The sequence below is a fragment of the Aotus nancymaae genome, unplaced genomic scaffold, assembly GCF_030222135.1.
Source record: "Aotus nancymaae isolate 86718 unplaced genomic scaffold, 86718_ANA_hifiasm-v0.15.2.pri h1tg000009l, whole genome shotgun sequence".
NCBI classification, from domain to species: domain Eukaryota; kingdom Metazoa; phylum Chordata; class Mammalia; order Primates; family Aotidae; genus Aotus; species Aotus nancymaae.
In genome coordinates, this window is record NW_026988420.1 from 2,844,353 (window position 1) to 2,863,810 (window position 19,458).

A 19,458-nucleotide genomic window follows, 5' to 3' on the forward strand; every position below is an offset into this window, starting at 1 on the left:
GACTAGGAGACGAAACATCTCCTGTCTCCCCTCCATCCCACTCCATCCCTACACACACCTCCTTGCAGAGCATGAGCCAGGCCTCCAAACACCTGCCTGGCCACACTCTTTCCCCCGTTTCCAATTAAACAAATGAACCCATTGCTACAAGTTGGTTGACTATAAATACAATAGAAAAGTAGTCTAGGCCAGGCATGGTGGCTCACGCCTGTAATCCCAGCACTTTGGGAGGCCGAGACAGGCGGATCACGAGGTCAGGAGTTCAAGACCAGACTGGCCAACATAGTGAAATCCTGTCTCTACTAAAAAGTACAAAAATTGGCTGGGCATGGTGGCTCATGCCTGTAATCCCAGCTACTTGGGAGGCTGAGGTAGGAGAATTGCTTGAACCAGAACCCAGGAGGCAGAGGTCAGCACTGCACTCCAGCCTGGGCTACAGAGCGAGACTCCATCGCAAAAAAAAAAAATACATGTAAGCTTATAAAGGCATACAAAAAGATATAGACAAATATACAAATTACAGTGGCTCCCTTCAGGGGAGGGAAAGGAAGGGGACAAAGGGAAGCTTTTATTGTTCTATATACTTCTGTATTGCTGGAAAATTGTATTATGACAAAACGTATTTGTGGATTATTTGTACACTTTAAAAGAGCATGTTAAAATGGAGTTCTGACCAAAAAAAAAAAAGTAGTCTAGCCAGGCACGATGGCTCATGCCTATAATCCTCAGCATTTTGGGAGGCCAAGGCAGGCAGATCACCTGAGGTCAGGCAAATGCCTGGTCTCAAATGAGACAAGCCTGGCCAACATAGTGAAACCCCATCTCTATTAAAAAAACAAAAACACAAAAGTCAGCGGTTATGGTGGCAGGTGCCTGTCATCCCAGCTACTCAGGAGGCTGAAGCATGAGAATCGCTTGAACCTGAGAGGCGAAGTTTGCAGTAAGTCGAGATCATGCCACTGCACTCCAGCGTAAGTGACAGAGTGAGACTGTCTCAAACAAAAAGAAAGAAAGAAAAGAAAAGAGCAGTAGTCAGTAGGGTTATCAGTAGGGTTGGGCTAGGTGAGTTTGGCCCGAGGTAAATAGAGTAACGGGTAAGAGAGGGTATGCTGGATGCAGCATCTCACCAGGTCCCTACCCAGGGGGCGTTGCATGCAATTAGCCTCCATAGTGGGCTCTTTGTCTTGACAAGAACTGGGAACCATTTGGAGCCCATTTTGTGACTCAGACCCATTCTTTCTTCTTTTTAGAGACAGAGTTTCCCTCTGTCACCCAGGCTGGAGTGCAGCGGCATGATCATAGCTTGCTGTAGCCTTGAACTCTTGGGCTCAAGGGATCCTCCTGCCTCAGCCTCCAAAGGGCCTCCCAAAGATGGGATTACAGGCATAAGCCACTGCACCCAGCTGACTCTGACCCATTCTAAAGGTGGCCTAGAATGGGGTCAGATTGGGTCTGCAGGACTTCCGGGGGTCCAAATGCATGTCAGGTCCAGGGCAGCCTGAGTGCTCCACACAGGGCTTGGTCAGTGCCGGCTGCATGGACTTGACCCAGGATGGAACAGATCTCCCCTGGGGAAGAACCTTCTCAAGGCTGATGGAACCCAGGTGGCCACTCTTGTTCTGTTCCTGATACTCTCAGTGACTAACACAGTCCCTGCTCTGCACACCAGCTGAGCCACAGCCTCAGCCCTTCCTGGGGCTGGAGGGGAGCCTGCAGCTGCAGATGCTCACTGGGACAGGGGCCATCAGCTCCCACTGCACGCCTGCAGTTTACCTGCCTCCTGGGATAAACATAGAGCATGTGCAGGAGGGTCCCAGTGCCCCCCTGCCCAGGGAGTAAGGTTTAGGGTTTTTTTGTGTGTGTTTGATGGAGTTTCCCTCTGTCACCCAGGTTGGAGTGCAGTGGCGCGATCTCAGCTCACTCTAACCTTCACCTTTCGGGTTCAAGCAATTCTCCTGCCTCAGCCTCCCTAGTAGCTGCGACTACAGGTGCGCGACACCACGCCCGGTTAACTTTTTTATTTTTAGTAGAGACGGAGTTTCATCATGTTGGCCAGGCTGGTCTCAAACCCTGTCCTCAGGTGATCCACACACCTTGGCTACCCAAAGTTCTGGGATTACAGGCGTGATCCACTGTGCTTGGTGTAAGGCTCAGTTGAAGAAAGCCTTATCAGCTCCTGCTCGCTGAGGTAAACTGAGCTTTCTGCAGTAGCCCTGTGAACAAACGGCCACCACAGTGTGCCCCAGCCTGGCCTCCCTCCCTCCGCCTGTGTGCACCGCAGACACTGGTGAGCGACACTGAGAGATGGGTGCCACCCTCTGTCTGACAGGCCGTCCCCAGCTTTCCTCCTGCTCTCCAGGGGAGCCATGTCCCCACATGCATGCATCTCACAGAGTGTTGGGAAAAGCGTCCTCCTCCGGAGATCAGTGTGGTGAGAGAGCCTGGGGCCAGGAGCTGGGTGCTGTTCCCTCTCACACTTGCTGTGCGAAGGCAGGGAAAGATCTTAGGAGCTTTAGCCTCAGTCTTCTCATCTGTAAAATGGCAAGACAGGATGAGCAGTCCCCAGATGTCAGTTTTATAAGAATCACCTGGGGCGCTTGTTCCCACTGAGGGGAGCCTTAGTCACTCTGGGCTCATCCTGACTTAGATAATAGACTACACTTTAAAAATATGTATTGTAGTAAAATATACATAAGATAAAATTTCCCATTTTAACCATTCATAAATGCACAATTCAGTGCTATTAAATACATTGACAGTGTGTGACCATCACCATCTATACCCAAAGCTTTTTCATCATCCCCAACAGAAACTTTGTATTCATTAAACCCAAAGCTCACCCTTCCTCCCTCCCCCAATTCTCCTTTCTGTCTCTATGAATTTGCCTACTCTACTGGCCTGGAGTAAGTGAAATCTTACAATATGTGTCCTTTTGTGACTGGCTTACTTCCCTTAGCATAATGTCTCCAAGGTTCATCCAGGTTGTAGCGTGTGTCAGAATTTCCTTCCTTTTGAAGGCTGAGTAATATTCCATTGTATGCATAAGCCACATTTTGTCTATCCATCTATTCATTGATGAATAGAGACCATTTTTGAGAGAGAAAAAAAGGATTAGAGATCCTCCACAGTCCCTGACAGTTCTAGCAGTCTGCAATCTGCAAAGCTTTTTAAAAGCTGAAGTGTTTTGCGTTCCAACAGCGAGGAGAAATTTTGGAGGCGGTGTTGGGAAATCAGCCAGGTCCTGCTGCTTTCCTGGGATGAGAATAAAAGGAGGATGGGGCCCTGGGAAGTGAACAGGAAATTTCAATGCTGTCACTCAGTCTGGAAAGTCACTTTCTAACTGTACCGCAGGGCAGGAAGATCTCGGTTTAGGGAGTCCAAAATTCAGGCTTCAAATTACAGCTCTGCCACTTACTGGATGGGAATATCTCAGAACATTTTCTACCACTTTCTACTATTAACTGACTGTAGGCCTAGCTAGTTCATCTCTTAGAGTCTGCATTTTCTATTTTGTAAAACAAAATTGGTAACATTACACGCAGGGTGGATGTGAAGATCAAACTGAAATAATGGATGTAAAAGCACTCAATAGCAGATGAATTATTTTCAAATATTACACTTCATTTCAGCAGAGTCCCAGGTGAATACAGCATGTAAGGATGGGGACACCTTTCTGAGAAATGCATCGTTGGGCAACTTTGTCATTCTTCCAGCATCATAGAGTGACTTACACGAACCTGGATGGGAAAGCCCACCACACACCCAGGCAATATGGAATGGCCTGTTGCTCCCAAGCTAAGCATGTGCACAGCATGTTACTGTGCTGAATACTGCAGGCAGTTGCAACACCATGGTATTTGTACATCCACATGTCTGCAAACCTAGAAAAGGTACAGTAAAAATACGATATAAAAGATTAAAAATGGCACACCTGTTCAGGGTACTTATCATGAATGGAGCTTGCAGACCTGGAAGTCGCTCTGGGTGTCAGTGAGTGAGTGGTGAGCGAATGTGAAGACCCAGGACATTGCTGTCTGCTACTGTAAACTCTATAAATACTATAGACTGACTCCACGCTAAATTTATAGAGATATATTTTTCTTTCTTCAATAATAAACTTAGCTGACTACGTTTTTACTTTATAAACTTTAAAATTTTTTTTTACCCTTTCATAACATAACTTAACACACAGACACATTGTACAGCTGTTCAAAAATAGTGTCTTTATTTCTTTATTTTATGAGCTTTTTTCAAAATAGAAAAAGTTTTATTTGTATTTTTTTACTTTTAAACTTTTTCATTGAAAACAAAGTCACAAACACACACTTTAGCATAGACCTACACGGCGTCAGCACCATCAGCATCACTGACTTCCGCCTCCACGTCTCGTCCCATTGGACGGTCTGCAGAGGAAATAGGCATGGAGCTGCCATCTCTGTGATAACAATGCCTTTTCCCGGAATCCCTCCTGAAGGACCTGCCTGAGGCTATTTCACGGTACAGAGTCTCGTTGTTGATTATTGAGATTGTTTTCATTTATTTTTTATTTATTTTTATTTTTATTTTGAGACAGAGCCTAGCTCTGTCGCCAGGCTGGAATGCAGTGTTGCAATCTCGGCTCACTGCAACCTCTGCCTCCTGGGTTCAAGCGATTCTCTTGCTTCAGTCTCCTGAGTAGCTGGGACTACAGGTGTGCGCTGCCACACTCAGCTAATTTTTGTATTTTTAGTTGAGATGAGGTTTCACCATGTTGGCCATGATGGTCTTGAACTCCTGACTTCAGGTGATCCAGCTGCCTCAGTCTCCCAAAGTGCTGGGATTACAGGAGCCTGGCCTGTTTTCTTTTATTTTAACAGCTTTTTTTTCTTTTTTTTTTTGAGATAGTCTCACTCTGTTGCCCAGGCTGGAATGCAGTAGTATGATCTTGGCTCATTGCAACCTCTACCTCCTGGATTCAAGTAATTCTCCTGACTCAGCCTCCCAAGTAGCTGGAATTAGAGGCGTGTGCCACTATGCCTGGCTAATTTTTGTATTTTTAGTAGAAATTGGGTTTCCCTGTGTTGACCAGGCTGGTCTCAAACTCCTGACCAGGTGATCTGCCCGCCTTGGCCTCCCAAAGTGCTGGGATTACAGGTGTGAGTCACTGCACTCGGCCTTAACAACTTTTTTTAATAAGTAAAAGGAGTACACTCTAAAATAATGATAAATAGTATAGTAAATACATAAATCAGTACATAGTTGTATATCATTATCAAAGTATTACACACTTATAAATTGTGAGTGCTATAGTTTTATATGCCTGGCTGCACAGAAGATTTGTTTACACCAGTATCACCACACACACAAATAATGTATGCCACAACATTGCGACAGCTATGACATCGGTAGGCAATAGGAATATTTCAGCTGCATCGTAAGCTCTGGGGCCACTGTGGTATATGCAGTCTGTCATTGACCTAAACATAATTATGTGATGCATGACTGTAAATTCATCACGTCTGACAGAAATGTTCAGTGCGCAAAGCCTAGCTGTTAAGTATTAAGATTGTTTTTGTTTGTTTTAACGAAAGAGCTTGAATATTTCCTTCGGAGATGTGGTGAGGGATGTAAAGGAAAGGAGAAAGCAATGAAAGCAATAACTGAAGAAGAAAAGTCTTCCTTTCCGCAAGTATTCATTCTAATCCCGTCCCCCAAATTAACCTTATGCTTCTTGAGTCTTGAAAACACACCAAGATCCCACTTTTTCTTTCAGGATCTTGAGATTCGTTTTAGTGACATTGGTACTAACATGTTCATTTGCAGAAATGTGCAAACTGAACCGGAAAGCGACTGAGGCAGGTGTCTCAAAGGGTTCTAGGTTTATTTAGACAATGGTGAGGATGCGCCCGGGGGGATAATCACACATCACAGTGTTATAGGAAAGGGGTCCCAATCCAGAATCCAGACTCTAGAGAGGGTTCTTGGATTTTGTGTAAGAAAGAATTCTGGGTGAGCCCATAAAGTGAAAGCAAGTTTATTAGGAAAATAAAGGAATGGCTACTCCATAGACAGAGCATCCCATGGGCTGCTAGCTGCCCATTTTTTATTATTTCTTGACTATATGCTAAACAAAGAGTGGATTATTCATGTCCCCCTTCTTAGACCATATAGGGTAACTTCCTGACATTGCCATGGCATTTGTAAACTGTTATGGCGCTAATAGGAGTGTAGCAGTGAGGACAACCAGAAGTCACTCTTGTCGCCATCTCGGTTTTGATGGGTTTTAGCTGGCTTCTTTACTGCAAACTGTTTTATAAACAAGGTCTTTATGACCTGTATTTTGTGTTGACCGCCTATCTTTTCCTGTGACTTAGAATGTCTTAACTGTCTGGGAATGCAGCCCAGTAGGTCTCAGCCTCATTTTACCCAGTTCCTATTTAAGATGGAATTGCTCTTGTTCACACGCCTCTGACATTTCCCCTCTCCTTTTTATGAGAACCCTTAATCCTAAGGGTTGCCAAGGGGTAAAGATCCATCTTCTGTAACTTCTTGAGGCTGAAAAGGGGCGATGATATTCCTACCTGACCATTAGGGTCTCTTTATTCAGGGTAGAACTCAGTCAGAAAGCGTCAGTATGGCAAAGGCCATTCAACATTCTTGAGTTCCGACTAAAGGTTACATCTGGAAGATTAATAAGTGTTCAATTAAGACAATATTAAATAAGCTTATTCTGCATTCCTACACAAAGAGTACAACAGCAATATATTTCACAACAATAAAGCAAACTAAGTAATGTTATTTCAAGTAAACCAAAGAAGGCTTTCCATGAACTGCTGGAATCAAGCTGATATGGGGTTGCTAGTCAATTCTAATACGTGTCTAGAATTAGAATACTGATCCAGATTTCTACATTACCCATCTCTCTTGTTTCTTCTGAGCAGCAGTCAGAAGGAACCAGCTCACTGGTTGGTTCACAGGAATAAGCAGGGTTAGCCTAAATTACAGAAACAAACTTAAAAAACAACTAATGTGACTAAAATCTAATAAGAGATGTATCATAGTTCTTGAAACATAATATTTTTATCTCTAGTTTCCTGTTTTTACTAAAGACAAATCATGGTAAGACTGATTTGCTTTATTATACCAGGCATGGCTATTTGTATAAAGTGCAACAAGAATAATTGTTTTTCACATAAGCTCTTTTTAAATTGGCTTTGATGGAACTCTGTTCCATAGAAGGAATTTTAGATAAGACTTTTTAGAGTTGGGCCCTGCCATCAGTTCGTACCCTCAAATACCTGTGAGTTGGGTAAATTCCTCTCCTCTTGAGGTTCCAAGATAACTTGGGGCTCCTGGAACTGTTAGAAAGTGACATTCTTTACTCACCACTGGTCAGAAATCTTGCACAAGGACTGCATAGGCAAGGTATGAGGCATTTCTCCAAGGGGCTTTTATTGGCTTTACAAGTCAAGTTTGATTCCTTAAAGGAAAGCATGTCATTCCAATCAAAGCCTTGCTAAAATAACCAGTTTTTCCAATTGTGTTCTGATACAAAAGAAAGTAGATTCTTATTCTAGTTATGCAAATAACTATTTGCCATAAATTAAGAATACTCACAAATAGTTTTCTAATTCTGGAGAAATCATCAGGTAGAGAGAAACTAATATGCTCCAAATTTTGTTCACAGGAGTATACTTTTCTCAATTGTTAAAATCTGTAAATAGCTTCTTCTGTTAGTACAGGCTATGCAGTTAACTCCTGTTCTGATATTCATGAACATTCCACTTTTCCATGAAAGTTCTGAAAACTGTTTCCTCTATTCTAATGCCACAGTTTTTAAAGTTATCAGAAACCTGCATTTAAGAACACCTGTCAAAGCCCTATAGTTGATTATAAGTCACCTTCTAAAGAGGACCAAAACAAGACAACAATTGTTTGTGGATGACAAATGCCTTAGGACAGCCACAGTCAAAAACATGATTGACAAAGACATTTGGATACCTCTGTGGCATACAATGATTTTATGTAACAATTAATAACATATGCTAAGCCATAGTAGAATTATAGCAGTTTCTCTTAATTTTTGAACACATACCAGTAACACATTTGAATAAACAGCCCAAAGAAAGCCAAACACCATTTTATATTTGACAATGCTTCTGTATGAGTTTTGTACCAAATAAGCCAAATGTCACTGTTGCATTCGTGCATTATTGATGTCAAACCCCATTCTTTTTTTTTTTTTTTTTGAGATGGAGTTTTGCTCTTGTTACCCAGGCTGGAGTGCAATGGCGTCATCTTGGCTCACCGCTACCTCCACCTCCTCGGTTCAGGCAATTCTCCTGCCTCAGCCTCCCGAGTAGCTGGGATTACAGGCACACGCCACCATATCCAGATAATTTTTTGTATTTTTAGTAGAGACGGGGTTTCACCATGTTGACCAGGATGGTCTCGATCTCTTGATCTTGTGATCCACCCATCTTGGCCTCCCAAAGTGCTCAAACTCCATTCTTAATAAAACCTTACAGACATATCTACCCAGTTTTACTGTTTGAATATAAGGTAAGATTCTTATAAATCTTTTATAACCCTTCACAATTTTTGTTAAAGAGCAGCTCATAAGCAGGATTTTGCTCTAAGAAAAACCTGTTGTGCTTTTATTCCAATGTATAATTTATGGAAAAACTGAATAGTACCCCTTTAATTTTAGCCAAAATGTTCAAACACAGAATTTCTTTTACAAGATGAATTTTTCACAGACCTTCTACAACTTACTTGAACTTTTAGCTTTATCCTAACTTAAAACAGTCCTTTAACCCTTTTATCTAGACAAAAATATCCACATTCCCTTGATTTTTAATCTTTTGCTAAAAGTACATTACTTTCTTTACACACCTTACAAACTGTTTCTTCAGTAGTTTCAAATACATGTCACACCATTAACTCTGAGCAACTTTTACTTTTGGTGAAAACCTTGGTAACTTTGGGATTTTAATGATGTTCTAGGTGTGGAGCCTAGCCCAGGACACACAAGGCAGAAGTGCAGATAAGGGCTGTTTCCAGCATAGCTAGGGGGCCTGGCTAACACCACATGCCCAGGCCTTATCTAGAATCTAATGCTCCAAAGTATGTAAATTGAACAATTTTCAAAAGCCAAAAAAGCAGTTTATGACTTTAAAGCATTTAATAAACTTAATATCTGACCTGTGTAATTTACACCAAATGTTTACATTTTGGAAGATATTTTATTTTACCAATAATTTTCAAAACGCTCTTTATTTCCCAAATATTACTTGAGTCACATGAACTAAACAGGCATTCTACTTTTTACTTTTCCCACAAAATATTCCATTTAAGCTCTTATTATTACTAAACCAATTAATCAAAGCTCCCAGAGTGCTGTGATATAAACATCACACATACGACTTATATAAATACGTAGAAGATAAAGGACTCATTCCCTAAGCCAGAAATTGAACTCTGAACTTGGGCTGCCATTGGGAAAAGAGAAAGCATGGCCACATGGTTACAAAGTCAAGCTTCCAAGAACATAACTGACCAGTTTGCTGGGCTATCTTGAAAAGCAGGCTTACAAGTGTCCTAAGCCTGTGTTTTATCCTAAGGTACACCTCTCTGTGACAGAACAATACAGAACGACCCACGAAGCATATCAAATTTGCTACAGCTTACGACTAACCTTACAAATCCTTTTTCTCATTAATAAAAACTTTATGGGAGATAAACAGTGATTTTTACCATTCATTCAACCAGAGAGAGAGAGGAAAGGCAAGAGAGAGAGAAAAGGCAAGAGAGAGGAGAAAAGCATTGCTTGTGCCAGAGTGGGGAAGGTGAGGCGCTCAGGGAGGCCAGAGAAAGACCAACCCATGCAGCAACCCTGAAAAGTTCAAGTGGCCGCTTGTCGGTAGTGAAGGGATCATTTTCCAGCAGTTTTATCAGCTCTTAAGTTTACCCTTTTTGGGGAGGAAAAGCTCCCCATGTCCCATGATCCTGTACATGCCTAACGCTGTCACCCATAGCCATCAGCAAAGAGTGAAAGTTGATTAATCCAAAGAGAATAGAGGTTAACATCCCATAGTGCCAAGCTCATTCTTAGCCAACAGGGACTTTACTGAGAGGGTCCCCCAACCCTCTTAAGTTGGGCCTCTAATGCAAGGTCAGTCAAGCATCCTTGCCCTTTATTTTTTTATATTTATTTATTTTTTGAGACAGAGTTTCGCTCTTGTCGCCCAGGCTGGAGTGCAGTGGCACCATCTCGGCTCACTGCAACCTCTGCCTCCCAGGTTCAAGTGATTCTCCTGCCTCAGCCTTCTGAGTAGCTGGAATTACAGGTGACTTCCACCAGTCCCAGCTAATTTTTGTATTTTTGGTGGAGACCGGGTTTCAACATGTTGACCAGGCTGGTCTCGAACTCCTGACTCCAGGGGATCTGCCCACCTTGGCCTCCCGAAGTGCTGGAATTACAGGTGTGAGCCACCACCTCCAGCCCCTTGTGTTTTATTAAGAGAGGCCTCTAACCCACGCTGTCTTAGGAGGGAGTCTAACTCCCTTAAGTTGGGCCTCTAACCCAATTCCATTATTTTCCCAAGTACCCCACCACTTACCCCAAGTCATCCAATCGGTGCTGCAGTCTATTTCCTTTGGATTGGGGGGTTTCCTCAGTATTGTCCCTTCCATGGTTCACCAGAAAGATGTCATTGGACCCCACCACTTACCCAAAGTTAGCTGTTGGGTCAGGGGTTTCTGCACTATAGTCGCTTCCATGGTCGCCAGGGTCCTGATCCAGACCCCAGAGAGGGCTCCTGGACCTCGAGCAAGAAGGAATTCAGGGTGAGTCCATGGAATAAAGTGAAAGCAAATTTATTAAGAAAATGAAGGAATAAAAGAATGGCTACTCCAAGACAGAGCAGCCCCGAGGGTTTGCTGGTTGCCTGCTTTCGTGGTTATTTCTTGATGATATGCTAAACAAGGGGTGGGTTATTCGTGTCCTTCCCTTTTAGACCGTATAGGGTAACTTCCTGACGTCGCCATGGCATCTGTAAACTGTTATGGGCTAATAGGAGCGTAGCAGTGAGGATGACCGGAGGTCACTCTCGTCACCATCTTGGTTTTGGTGGGTCTTGCCTGGAGCTTCTTTACTGCAACCAGTTTTATCAGCAAGGTCTTCGTGACCTGTATCTTGTGCCGACCTCCTATCTCATCCTGTGACTTAGAATGCCTTAACCATCTGGGAATTCAGCCCAGTAGGTCTCAGCCTCATTTTACCCAGCTCCTATTTAAGATGGAGCTGCTCTAGTTCACACGCCTCTGACAACAGGGGTGTCTGTGACCTCTGCTTTTCCTAAAGGAAGCTTTGTCAATTTCAGTATTTAAAGGGGAAAGAGCAATCAGAAAAGGGGAAAAGGGAAGAGGGGAGGCAGCGAGGCCAAGGCTTACATCTTGTGCAGCTCTGTCTAGCTTCAGTAAATCTACATTTCACATGTGAAAAGATGGAGTACGGGAGAATCCCAGCTATGCAACACCTCCGGCTCAGTACATCAGATTCTACAGAAGATAAAGCAAGCTTGTGAAAAGAGGGAGCAGAGGGAATGAGGCTGTGAAGTCAGGTTGTGAAATTACAGCTGTTTGGGAAAACATTATCAGTGACTGAATTCCCAAGCTTAACTTCCCCTTCGGCATAATGAGTTTGGGTCCTGGGATTTTATTTTCACACGCTACAGTCACGAGGGAGCTGCTGCCTTTTAGTTCTAGGCCTTTGGAGAGCACCAGGGTGCATTCCCTCACATCTGATTGTTGAATCTTGGGGTTTTTGCGTTTTCCGGGTGGCTTCTTCCTCAACTTTATGCTTGGGCTTCGCCTCTAGTCAGTCTATGTATTAACCTAATTGTCTCTCAGTGCATTTATGTGTGGTTAAAATATCCAAAAACCTCTAGAGATGCAGCCAGAAGCTTTCTCTCACTTCACTAACGGGCCGGGGTGCTGGAAGCAGACAGACCAATCTGGGAGAAAGGAGGGCAAGGGTGACTCCCCCTGAGCTACAGAAGGTGATGATCGGAACCGGCCGCAGGCAAGCTGCACGGCTTCGCTGTCCTCCCCAAGCCAGCGGCCAGCCTTCTGTCCCCATGGGTTTCCCTGGGGGGAGGCTGCTCAGCCATTTGAGGGCAGGGAACAAAAGCAGCAGCATCTCCAAGACAAGGTAGGGTGCAGACAGACACGATCAGGCTACAGTTAGTTTTCAGGGAAGGCGACTGCCTAAGACTTAGAAACAGATGCACAAAGCTAAGATTTAGCAACAGATGAGCAGACACCCATCATCCTGAAGACCGGCCCAGATCTGGTGGTAGGTTCCTAGAGTTTCAGGCTGGGCGGGACCACGAGACAGCATTCCCGGCCCAGGATTAAAAGGCCACAAAGGTGCTTGATGCAATCCACAGGCGCAGTAAGGCAAGACCACTCAAGTGCAGTACGCTAGCCTTCTCAGCCTTGTCTCTCAGGACTCCAGTGGTGGCTGCTGAGACCTAAATTTTACCCCTGAGGCTCGGCACTCCCCCACTGGAAACAGGAACCCGACCAAGCGGACCCAAATGCCGCAGAACAAGCTCAGGCTCAGTATTTCCAAACAGGAGAGAGACTGTCTCCCTCCACTCCTGGCCGGTCCCTCCCAGTGACGGCGGATTTTCTGTTGCCGGAGAGAGGTCTACTCATCTCCCTCTAGAACTCCGAAGCTTCTGGAAGACTATTTTAGTTTTCATGTCTTCACTCCTTCCCATAGAGGGGAGTCAATTCCCCATGGGGGAAGCTTGAGTCCCAGGGCAGGGCTCACTGGACACCTGTTGGGCTAGAACCCCACCCTGAGCCCCTTCACCCATGCCTCATGCTCCAGCTTCCCTGCACTTCTCCCATTCCCAGCACAGGCTGACCCTTTCCACCTGTGTTCCAGCATTTTCCACCCCTCCACTTGCCTGGTGAATGCCACAAGTCTTCGTGGCCCCACGCACAGGACTTTCTCTCTCAGCTTCTGCGTTCCCTCCTCACCGTCCCCAGAAGGATTTGTACTTGTGTTTTCACAATTAAGAGCTAAAATTAGGGATAGGGTCTTGCTCTGCTGCCCAGGTTGAAGTACAGTGGCTCTAACACAGCTCACGGCAGCCTCAAACTCCAGGGCTCAAGGATCCTCCCGCCTGGTCCTCCTGAGTAGCTGGGACTACAGGCATGCACCACCACACTGGCTAATTTTTCCTTTCTTTCTTTTTTTTTTGTAGAGACGGGATCTCAGATTGTTGACCAGGCTGGTCTCAAACTCCTGGCTTCAAGTGATCCTCTCGCATCAGCCTTGCAAAGCGCTGGGATTACAAGCGTGGGCCACCTTGCCAGCCCAGATCTACTTTATAAACACCAAAGGGCTTGATTGCCTTGCATTCCTCCATATCGTCCCCGGCTCTGGCACTGCAGTTAGAACCCAGCACATGCTGTATGCTATATAAATGTATGTTGAGTGCATAAATTAAGGGCAGCCTTAGGAAACGCCTCTTACTAGAGTGAGGCTTCTGAGAGGAATTGGACTTGGGTTTAGAACTTCAAGGGAAACGATTCCTGTCTGATCTGTGGAGGGGTGACCTGCCTCGCGGTGGCATGCAGCCTGCTCCCTAACCTGCTATTAAAAGATTGCTGGCAGAATGGTCTGCAGTTCTTCTATTTACTGTAAATAATCAACCCAGGTAAGGAAAATCCCTCTGCATAGTTCTGCTAGTTAAATTCCACCCCAAACAAAGCTATCAGAACACAGCTATTTCTGTCTTAAGTAGGAACAGCTAATGCCATTAGAAATTATGGAAAAAAGAATCCTCTGTCTTTATAGAACAAAAAATGAAACCTGCTTCAGAAGACCACCCATGGTTCTAGAGAAAGTGGTTTTGCTGGTTAAGTTTTTAAAATACGGGTCTTTTGGAGAGGTGAATTTGAAAGCAGCCATAAATCACACTAATTCAAATGCCACTAGTCATTCATAAGATGACCCCACCTCGGCCAGCTGACTACAGAGGAGAAACCTTTCAACCCTCCTTTGGCTGAAGTGTGACATAACCAATACTACTATGAACTGCCGCCTTGACTCAGCATGATTATATCCCTATAATCACATACCAGAACTCATTAAAACTTGTTTGATGTTATAGAAGCTTTTAAAACTTCTGACCACTGTTCACTTTCAACACTGAATAATAAACTTAAGCTCTATCTACTGACCTTAGTTGGTGGCAAATTTGTTTTTAAAAAATGAGACAAGGCCAGGTGCCGTGGTTCATGCCTATAATTCCAGCAATTTGAGAGGTCAAGGTGGGCAAATTATTTGAGGTCAGGAGTTTGAGACCAGCCTGGCCAACACGATGAAATCTCATTTATACAAAAAACAAACAAACACCCAACAAAAAGTAGCCGGGCGTGGTGGCATGCGCCTATAATCCCAGCTACACAGAAAGCTGAGGCAGGAGAATTGCATGAACCAGGGAGGTGCACTCCAGCCTGGGTGGCAGAGTGAGACTCTGTCTCAAAAAATAATTAAATTAAATTAAATTTTAAAAATAAGGAATCAGACAATAACTTCTTAGTTAAAAATGGGACACACATTCAGAACAAGTAGCCACTTGCAGAGACCTTAATAAGAGTGGTAATAATGAAAATATGCCATTGCTATTTCTGTAGAATACTCCAGACTGGGAAGAACCTTATTAGCTTTGAGTTATTTTTCTCAGAGTTAATGGATTTATAGTACCCATAAGCTAAATCAGTCTCCATGGACACCAGGAAAGTCCACATACTCTGGGGGCTGGGTGTGAGTGGGGGTGTGGTGGGGGGAAGTCAATGTCCTTTCCTCAGAGAATCCAGTGTCAACAGCGGAAACTCACCTGCTGAGAGAGCAGGTGTCGCTTTAACATTTTTTCAAGTTTTTTTTCCAGGAAGTTTAAAGTCCTCTCTCAAAACCTAATAATAGCTTTAAAAGCTTTACTGAGTAGAGGGAAGAACAGGAAGGATGCGTCCTCTGTGGGAGTCCCGGGCTTCCTCTCTTTAGTCTCCCTCTGCAGGACACCTGGCTGAGCTCCATTAAGAAGGATACAAAACTTTCTCTTTAGTTCCTGCCCTCTTTGTGCCATAAAAGGAAGAGAAAAAATGAACAGACCATGATAAGACCTCGATGCCAAAGCTTCTCAGGGGTCGCAGAGACCTTCCAGTAGCCTGATGGCCTGGTTATGTTCCCAAGCTGTCCCTCACAGGCCACCAGTGAGGATTACAAATCACCCTCCAAAAGCCTGAAGAGTCAGAGAGCGTTCCATCCCAAGGAGCAGATTTTTTAGTGGCAGGGCCTCATTATGTTGTCCAGGCTGGCCTTAAACTCCTAGGCTCATGATCCTTCTGCCTCAGCCTCTTGAATAACTGGGACCACAGGCAGAAGCCGCTGTGCCCAGAGGGAGGAGAATTCTGCAAGGCCCTCCCACAGACTTCTGAAAGAAAAAACCATGTCTGCATCCAAGAAATAGTCACTCTGTCACTGAACACACAAATAAGAATACCAGGTGACAATTTTATTCACAAATAAAAAAGGTATTACAAAACTACTTAAGAAAATGATAAATTTACACAGTTATAAATTCCAGTACGTAAATGATGATGAAATTTGCACAGTAATGATGAAATTTAAATTGATTTAAGCTATTTTAAAGCAATGATGGTTTTCTTTTCTTTTTCACTAGCACGACAGTAGCGCTTAACCTAGGTAATAGTATTAACACTTTATCTAAAGTAAAAAAATCTCTATTTAAAAATATATTCCATATACAGGAAATTAGAAAATCCGTGACTTGACTTGGTTGTTCTTGAAATCCTTGTCTCATTCTTGTCAACGAGCTTCTGCCGCGCAAGAAGCCACAGTGGTTACACCCATGCAGCCTTCCTGACATCAGCACTCCAGCAGCTGAATTTATTGAGCGCTATGGGATATTCCAACAAAGTGAAGTGCAAATTGGATTTTTTTTCTCACATGTTTACAAAATGTTACACAAAGAGTGTAAAATAGAACATTGCTGTATATTTCTAGAGTAGGTAGGGTAAAATATCTTCACTTTGATAAAAATTACCCAGGATTTATCAAATTCAGTAGCAAATGAAATCATTTTTCAACTCTAAGCATTTCTCTACTGATGGAAAACGATGTTTTAGGATTTTTGGCCTAAGTCTCATTCCCATCAGTCTGACTTTCTCCAGCAGGTGTTTGTCCTTGAAGTTAATCAGGGCTCTACATATGGAAAACATATACAGGCTCCACAAGGAACACAGACCTGCCTACTTACATCATCCCTCTGCCATAGCAGAAAGGACCGGATTGCAAACAGCGGCACGTATGTGAATCACGGTGAGGTCACACGAGGAAACTCTACTTGCATTTTCATAGCCATTGTGTGGTCAAATCCTAAATATTTTACACGTCCTAAAGGCAATTTTCCTAAGAGTTCATGACTACCAACAGACCACTAGTTTATGCTTTTAAAAAAAAGGAAAACAGGAAAAGTCAATTAACTATGACTGGGCACTAGGTTGACATGACAGATTGGGGGTTGCAATGAAACACTCTTATTTCCTATTTCAGATGAGGGAATTGAGGTCATGAGATGTACCAGACACAGGCAAGCTAGTAAACACATATCAGAACCTAAAACTATGGAGAAAAGGCCACAAGAAAGGGCTCATTAAAATTTACTCATACCTCACAAAGAGAGAAAAACATGGGTAATACGTGAGAAGATACAAATGTCCTAGGAAAGATGGATACATTTTAATATTCAGTTTAAATGTTAAAAGACAGTGTCTTGGGCAGGGCAATTCATAGTGCACTCGAACATACTGATGTTCAAAGTCTAAAAAATAAACCCTCTTCAATTAAGTCCTCTCCGGGGTGGAAAGATTAAGAGCAAATAAATCATTCCCTGTTTTGTGACCGAACGGGGTTAATTTCTGTCTTGGCTCTAGAGACAATGCTGGTGTGTAAATACCAAGCTGGTAGGGGATGGAGCACCTGAATAGAAAGAAGCACCATCCTCTTAAATCCCGCATCAGATGGTTAAAGTAGGAGATGATATGCCAACTCATCTCACGCCACTGGAAGGAGCACGACGATGTCCTGGTCAAACTACACGAGGGTGGTTACAGCTGCTTCATCTAAACCCCTACAAATTGTGCGTTTTCTTCTAGTCCTAACATGTGGTATGTTCTCAGGGAAGACTGCTTCAGTAGGAGGGGAACCTGACATGTTGTAATTTCTAAAGCCTTTAGTACAAGATACGATGCAAGTAAAAGATCATTTATGTTTATAAATATCCTTTTTCTATAAAAGAAATTCTGAATCTTCTAAGCTCAGGCAGAAGGACAGATGCAACAAATGTTTCTATATCAACTAATTTTCATATAAATATGCCAGCCTTTGCATACAAGTCTCTACGCTATGTGTTAACTCCGGGCAATGGGCTGCCTTTTCTCTACCACATTCCCCAGCCCAGGTGCTCTCCTGAGATCAGCACCAGCAGGTGTTCGTGAGACGGAGGCTGAGGTCAGAAGTGTGGACTCTGGAAATAGCTATCTTCCTCTGTCTGATTCCTCTGATTCAGTTAACTTCATCTAATAAACCTAAGATTCAGGCAGACAACATGTGGGCCATTCTAACCACCAATGCGAAGCAGTTTAGATGATGAAAAAGTATCCTTCTCAAATAGAAACACTCACTTTTGAACCCATTCTAAATAAAAGCTAAGGTAATTTATCTGACATTTCATAGGCGATATGAAAATATTTCTGCAAAGAAAAAGTATACTCTGAGTCTTCAGTCTTGTAAAACCATATTCACCATGAAAATAAGCAAGAAGGCATCTCTGTTTCTCGTTACGTGTCCCCAATCTCGTAGGCTGCCAACTCAACCCATCCGTCTTTGAAGTCACTTTTGTGGCAGAGAAGCTTCTTATGTAGGAAAGATGCAGAATATCATAAGTTAGCCTACAGCCTTTTCTTGTTATTCATTGAGGTTTCAGCTTACAGCTGGTCTGGCTCAGAAGCAACTGGCTGAAAGGCTTAAAACGCCATCAGTTTGGTTCAGATTTATTTTTCCCCAGAAGCCACGCAAGGTCCAGACTGCTCAGTCCATAAGCCTAACAAAGGAGTACTCTTCGGGTGCCAGCACACACTTCAACTGCAGAAAGCAGCAGGCCCTTTAAGCTTCCTAAAATAGAAACAGAAAGGACATTTTAAAAACAATGTCTTGCAAATTAATTCTGCTAAATTTCGACGGTGGATAATTATTATGCATAACTTTTACTAATAGTATACATGAATTTAATAGCAAATGGACAAGAAACTCATTTAGTAGTATCCAAATATCCAGTCACCCATGTAATCTCAGGATAAAATAAAAGTTTTCATAACAATTCACAGTCACCCAATATCTGCAGAGTACTTAAAAGATGATACTTTAACCCACAGCAATCATAAGGTATTAACAAACAATTCTTTTGTGGGCTTTCAACCATATTCAAACATTTATAGCGTCTTTCTTCTGTGCTGTGTTCCTTTAAAGCATTTGTAGGTAAATATTTTAGGATTCTGTATTCCTTTCTTTCAAAGAACAAAGATGATGAATGAACAGTGCCATTCTTTATCTGCCAACTTAGTCTTTGAATGTAAAACTTCCATTAAACTATTAGAGAAAGTTCAGAATAGTAGCGAATAAGATTTCTCTTATAACGATCTCCCTAGAATATTCACCATCCTCATGGGGAAAATATCCTCAGCGAAGTGTAGCCATTAGGCATGTCCTCATCACAAAGGGCACTGACCTCAGTGCAGGAAGGGGACAAGTGAAACGACTGAACATTAATTTCACGTATTAATCCTTCACTAACTTGCTCACCACTCACTTGGCACTGGTGACACACCAGGTAAGTGTATGCAAAAAAATTATTCCTAGGTCTAAGGAGGTTATCTAGAAGTAAAATCTTCTGAAATACTTCCAATAACAGGAGATGGTTTTACCAAATATGTTGATCAACTGACATATGCTTATAATAACTACATTAACCCTTCTGTGGGAGGCAAATTATCCTCATTTTGCCAATAAGGAAAAAGTAGAGATTTTGATAGCTTGAAAAACTAGAACCCAGCTCCCCTCATATCTTTTCTAACCTTCTTTCTGTTTGTTCCTGTCGACATGTTAAATGTTGCATTAAAAACAACTTCAGGAAATGCTTTTCCTGTAAGTAAACAGACTGGCTTTGTTCTCTCAAATATCTCAGAAAAAATGTTCCAAACATCTCAGCTCTGTTCCATTCTGGAGAGACGTGTATAGAAAAAACTTGATTAAAATTGAGTCATACAGACTAAAGAAGGCTTTCACACCTATTTGCTTTATCTAGAACAGTAACTATC

The 19,458-nt window shown here is 43.0% G+C and overlaps 1 protein-coding gene across 1 annotated transcript in view; it reads right to left on the reverse strand.

Moving 5' to 3' along the window:
* Positions 1-15,560: 15,560 nt before the first annotated feature.
* Positions 15,561-19,458, reverse strand: part of TNFRSF19 (TNF receptor superfamily member 19) — a 107,316-nt gene continuing 103,418 nt past the window's right edge. The window contains exon 10 of the mRNA XM_012441496.3: positions 15,561-18,256. Coding sequence (XP_012296919.2) covers positions 18,248-18,256 — 9 coding nt within the window. The 3' untranslated portion in view covers positions 15,561-18,247. The remainder of the gene's footprint in view (positions 18,257-19,458) is intronic.